The sequence below is a fragment of the Apiospora kogelbergensis genome, assembly GCF_038363985.1.
Source record: "Apiospora kogelbergensis strain CBS 113332 chromosome Unknown utg000005l_segment0_segment0, whole genome shotgun sequence".
Taxonomy (NCBI): domain Eukaryota; kingdom Fungi; phylum Ascomycota; class Sordariomycetes; order Amphisphaeriales; family Apiosporaceae; genus Apiospora; species Apiospora kogelbergensis.
In genome coordinates this window covers 659769-665768 of record NW_027117422.1, presented here as the reverse complement: position 1 = coordinate 665768, position 6000 = coordinate 659769, and the positions used below count along the sequence as shown (strand labels likewise).

The 6000-nt window shown below is 51.2% G+C and overlaps 1 protein-coding gene across 1 annotated transcript; it reads right to left on the bottom strand.

Moving 5' to 3' along the window:
* Nucleotides 1-2661: 2661 nt before the first annotated feature.
* On the bottom strand, nucleotides 2662-5757 carry PG998_006805 (cleavage polyadenylation factor subunit RNA14; the record flags this gene model as incomplete). The annotated part of the gene is made up of 5 exons (XM_066873621.1): nucleotides 2662-3383; nucleotides 3443-4463; nucleotides 4516-4944; nucleotides 4994-5176; nucleotides 5215-5757. 5 exons carry the CDS (start codon nucleotides 5755-5757, stop codon nucleotides 2662-2664), a joined length of 2898 nt encoding a protein of 965 aa, XP_066729566.1.
* Nucleotides 5758-6000: the final 243 nt, after the last annotated feature.

Here is a 6000-nt window from a genome sequence, read left to right as displayed (position 1 = left end):
AAGGCGAGATGATAATGTGGTGTGTGAGGGAACAATGGAGGAGCGTGGGAGTAGTCGCCGAAGTGTGGAATGGAGTAGGATGGAAGGGTGGCTTTTATAGCCGGCAGTGGTCTGTGAATAGTCTCATGTGATTTAATATAAAATCGCACTTACCTTGATTTTGAATATTGACGAGTTTGCCAACATCCAAAGATTGAATGTTGGCTTTTGGTAAGATGGGTGCTGGAAGTGAGGACAACGGCGTTGGTGATGTTATTGGGTGACGGAGAAAAAGAGATGCAGGGTTGGATTTGTATTTTGGAGTCACAGGAGATCAGCCGAATACTAACAGGCACGAACCAACAAAGAAGGAGTTCAGCAGAGCATCGGAAATCTAGGTACCTTACAGCGGCGGCGGCGGGGTGCAAAACGTATCCAGACCCGTTGTGGTGTTTCACCCCTCGGTATATATTCTATGGAGGGGCATGGCAATTGTCCAACTGGGGTACAATGCTTACGAGGGAGTATTAGATCGCCCCAGGGGTGCAGGCGGCGGGAGGCGAGGACTGCTCTTGGATCGATCGTGCACACGTATGTCATGAACCGTATATGTCTCGACCTCAAGTATTCCCGCGTCAGACATATCAAACGGCATGGACGCCACTACAAACGGAAGCTACAGTGTGGGCGGCTAGCTACAGGCAGGTGGATCTCTTCACCAGGTTGCCCCTGGGATGAGAGAAAGAGCAGTCAGACATTACCAGCCGTGGCTCCTACATGAAAGAAAGGACATATTATGAACATCTTACTAATGCTAATGATAAATACGAAGACTTGTGTTTATTGCAGAAGACAAAGGCCGCAAAAGTAGTCGAGTTTATCATAATTACAACAACAGTGGGATTGCTAGTCGAAGTCATGTGAATTACCTCGTAGAAAGTCCAAGCTATTCTTTCCCATAACTAATAAGTTGGAGACCAATGGCCATCAAATGTGCTTGAAATGGAGGGGCGTCGACAGTCATCTGGGATAGCTGGGAGTGAGTATTCGCCACACCTTGAGCCCAATGGTCTCGTGGCCTAACCCATTAATTTGGCAGAAAGCTATTGCCCAGGCACTTCAAACAGCTTATGGACCGACCGGAGATCGATTATATTTACAGTTTTTGCTCCGATACGGCATATCAAAGGAGAGGGGGTAGGTAAAATATGGCGGACAACAGAAGTTAGGAAAACGAGGACCTCACATAAATCGGAATTATGCAAGCCGGATTCATCTCAATTACTGAACCGACATCTGGAATAGCTTGGGGTGAGGATAGTAATCAGAAGTTGAGAAGCCGACAACGGGTTGCAAATGATGCACAGTCGCCCCTGAATCCCACAATAACCTGTCTCCAGGAACGACAAGCACCCTTCCCAAAGTATAGGCTTGGCCGATCAAGATTCTGTCCCTTAAGGTAATATAGAACACGCATATTGCATGTCCAAGAAGCCCAACTTCAGGAACTTGAAGATTGTGTGTTCACAGGGCCATCCTCTTTTGTCAGCTGCTTGGTCTGAAGGCAGTTATCTCGGCGGTGGGTAGGCTTCTGGCGTGTTTCTAATAGTCTTGTTCTTCTGGTACCACGATCCTCATTAAATAAATCTCCAACTAATCGATTTAATCTTGTCATAATAAGTATGATGCAGTTGATCATTCCTGCTCCTATCAATTCAGGCTAATCAATGTAAGAGAGCGGCAAGACACCATAGCCTAGCGAACTTCTTGAGTAGAGGGACCTCAGCGACATCCTGTACTCAAGGGGTACAGCCTGCAATGCCAAATGATTGGCGATGTTGATGTTTTCATAGAATAGCCCCTATTTGACGGGTCCACAATCGCCAAGTGATATTCTGACATTGGACCATGCATTGGTAGACGAGGAAAATTGTTTCGTGAGAACCCATTGAATGCTGGGCATCGTAGCTTCCGACACAACAATCTGCAGGGACTTGAGCTTGTTAAGGGCACCAACCGTGGCAAGTGAGGGACAATTTGGCGTTGGTATAAGTCATTTAGCAGTCTAGGTACTTCCTATGACTATCTGTATACTGCTTCATAAAGATAGACGACAGTAACAAGAGGCCCATCGCGTGAATCGAGTCAGTAGATCCCTCCTTAATTCTCAAGCGTACTTCCATAATGCAGCACCCTACTCCGAGTGGGTTGATATGCCTAAGTGCCCGGTGCAAGCAGAATTCCCCTTCCTCTGCTGACTATTAATACAAGAACATGTCGTGCTTTCTTCATCACAACTGCCTTACTCTATCTAATGCCAACCAATTTGGCTATACCGCGACCACCGTCGGCGCGACACAACCCCATTGACCTAATACGGAGCGCCATAGTATTGGTTTGGCTGAGCTGGGTATCCTGGAAGAGGGGCCGACGCCCCCGGAACCATGTAAGGATTAGCGAGCTGCGATGGTGCAAAGCCCTGTTGGCCGAAGTTAGCTGCCTGAGGGGGTTGCGACCAGTCGGAGGGCGTAGGCTCGTAATCGTCACTGGATGGGGGCCTTTGAGTGTATTGTGCGGCCGGTTGAGGGGGGAGTCGAGTAAGCCCCCTCGAGTAGGGGCTTTCGGGACGACCAGAGGGCCCTGAATATTGTCAGTTATAATTGTATGTGATACTCTTGTGGCTTAGTGGTGGTGCATACGTGCGGATTGATCACTTCGCAGGCCCTGGTTTTGCGAGGATCTCCATTCGTTGTGGTCTGGAATGTTTGTGTCTCTAATGACACGCACCATGGCATCGGGCCGGAAGCGCTGCGCATCGCATTGATGTGCAGGTGGAATGAGGCTCAGGAGAAACGTGATATCCCGGTTGATGGGTGCAGGCGTACTGCTATATGTGACGCCTTGGCCCTGCGCTCGTCGTTGTTGATCCATTCTGCGGCCCGCAGCACCTTTGAGCGGAGAAACGCCCCGCTGCACCTTGCGAGGTGGATAATCATCTTCGTCTGGTTGGTATGGACGCTTGGGCGAGTTGACTGCAGGCAAGAACTGTTGCCTTGGGCTTCGGTCCGCCATGACGGACGGGTGAGGGCTGACACGCGCCGAGGTGTTTATTTGCTCGACGGACGGCATGATATTCTTTGGCCTCATCTGCGCACCGGGCGAGATTATGATACGGGCACTGATTGGGTTAAACCGTTCGGAGGAGAATCGAGCAGCGAAATGGGCGAGGCTAGGATCTTCAGGGAAAGACTCGGCCATCTGTTTCTCTAACTCCTTAATCTGGGCGAGCTCGCCAAATTTTGCCTCATAGCTGTGGAAGTAAGCATACAAAGGCTTGAGCTTGGAAGTAAGCTCAGTCTTCTCTTTGAAGCGCTTCACAGATTGAGAAAACACGACTCGCGCATCTAGAAACCTTGTTAGTATATGTTGCACGAATGAAGAAGCAACGGCAATATGAACTTACTGGTGGTATCATGTCGCGAGTGCAAGTGCTTGAGATAAGCAACCATAAAGTGTTCGTCTTCAGGGAATAACTTGGCGCCACGTTCGAAGATCTTTGTAGCAACGGGGTCTTGGTAGATGTCCCATTCAATATGCGCGACTGCAACATAGACGTCGCTGGTGAGCCGACCTTTAGCACGTGCCTCAGTGAAAATGGCTCGTACTCCAGAAGTCGGGTTGCCCTTGCCCTGGCCCTGGATACGGCGGAATGCACGTGTAAGAGCAATCCAGAGGTACGAAATCTGCTGCGAAAGCATCTGGATCTGGACAGCAAATCCTTCTCGTACTGCCTTGATACGTTCTTCCCGAATGCTGGCCTTGGCCGATTTCTCGGCCACTTCCCCATCATCAGTCTCCATCTGAGGCTCGTCTGAGTCGGCCAGCGAAGGGTCATTCTCGATATAGCCCACAGCCGTTGCCTCACGGTCCTTCAGCTTCTTCACCATGTCATAAAGGGCGCCCAATACCGTGTCAAACGGCGCGCGGACGGCCTGACTGAGGGCCAGCTTCCCGGCCTCGCCCTCTCCTGAAGGATGCGTGGACTCGATACGATCCGCATGCTTCAAAGCGAGAAGCGCGCTCTCAGGATTGGCAGAGATGCCATCAATAAGGAATTGAAGCCCCAGATCTGACCCGTCTTTGCCAAGAACATTGTTGTCAAAGCACCACTCTGCAGCATCGACCCATAACTCTGCCCAGAAACGCAAAGCCATCAGTGCCTGCTTGTAGACATGGATGACGCGAGATTTGTAAGTCTCCGGCTCGTCTGTCTTGAGCGCAAGCGGGTCGTCCTTCTCCCAAGCTATCCACCTCTTCCACAGGTCGACTTGCTCAAGATACTCCTGATCGCCCTCGAAGCCTGTTGCCGGGGGAAGTCGGGGAAGAGTAGTCCTCTGCAAACCACGGGTGAAGTTTTCAAGATGTGTGTTGGCGCTTCGTGCAGACATGTACGAAGGAGACCTTTCCTGCAGGAATTTTCGACCCTGTACACAATTAGTATCCCGCTAGATTGCGTTGTGTGGTTGTAAGACTTACAGCTACTTTGTTGATTCCGAGCTCGAACTGATCATACTCTTTCCAAAGAATGTTCAGGTTCGACATTGGGATACAAATGGCTCGCTGGTATGCCTTGCGCAACACATCCATCTTCTGCATGTCTTGCCAGCCTTTCCCATCGATCTGGCCTGGGCCACTCTTGATGAACTGGATGTAGTCGTGCCACATCTTGCCCGAGTCCCGGTCATGGCCAATGTTATCGAGTACGAATTCGTAAGATTGGTTAACGACCTGGCGCGCCTGGCCAGTGCCGTCGTGTAGATCGTTTCGTCGTCGGATATAGTCTAAGTAGGCCGTCCAAAGCTGTACGCTAGGTATCGTCATGAGTGTACGCTGGAAAATTTGCTCGGCTTCGGCGAAGTTGTCCAGGCTGAGTTCCTGTTGGAGATATTGCACCCACATCTCCGCCTGTGGTGGTCAGTTTCAGCAACCTGTTTGGTGAGAGTGGGAAACTAACCGATTGGGGAAACACTTTCAAGAAGCGCTCGTAGATAGCCCGAATGTCTTGAATCACGTTACGTCTGCGGTACTCTTCGATCAAAGATAGCCAAGCATCCATGTCGCCACGGGGATCGTCCCTGATGCGATCCTCCAGGACACCGATCATGTCGGTTGGGGGCGCGACTTGGCTTCGCCCATGCTCGGGGTAGCTGTTACAAGGCCCAGTCCACTGCTCACTTGAGCTGCCGAACCAGCCACGGGAGGGGCGTTGGTGACCTCGGCTGAAGTGGTCGACTGCTGTAAGGGGGAATGTGAGAAGGCACGGGGCTGCGCATCGACAGAAGCAGGGTTGAGACTGTTCGCCGAGGGGGCAGCAACCGCAGGCGGCGGGGTTGCAGAATCATCTTCATCATCCGAGGATCCAACTATGAATCCGCCGGCCTTCTTGGGTTTCTTGGACGGACGAGGAGATGCGACAACATCGTCGTGGCCTGCAGCCGGGATCGGTGTGTGGGAGGCGGGGGGCAAGACTGGGACAGTAGTGGTAATGCTGATAGATTCAGGGTCGTACTCTCCGCCATCTTCATCGGCATCCGAAGTAGGGTCACCAGAAGCATTGATTGATGGATCAGCAGAGGCAGGTTCTTGTGCTTGTTCATGGCTATCATGCTCAGTATGTTGTTGATCTTCTGAAGTCCCAACTCCATCGCCAGTTCCCCATGTATTGTCAGTCTCCTCGCCGTGTTGGGCAAACCCATCCTCGGGGTTCTCAGATGCCATCGTCGGCGACAGGATCGGAGGACGAAGAACCGTTGGTAATTAAGGATCGCGTGCTGCGGTAGGATTTGCTGTGTTTGCAGTGATTATTTCTCGGCGATCGTGGAGTCTTTGTCGCGTGTTGGTCGGATAACAGAGTGCGCCGGACAAAGCTCGTTGCAGGAATGGACTTGCGCAAGATACAGCTATTGGAAATAGAAATCGCGCTGTCACAAACCCGGCCCTAAAAGATCAGAACGTCTGAAG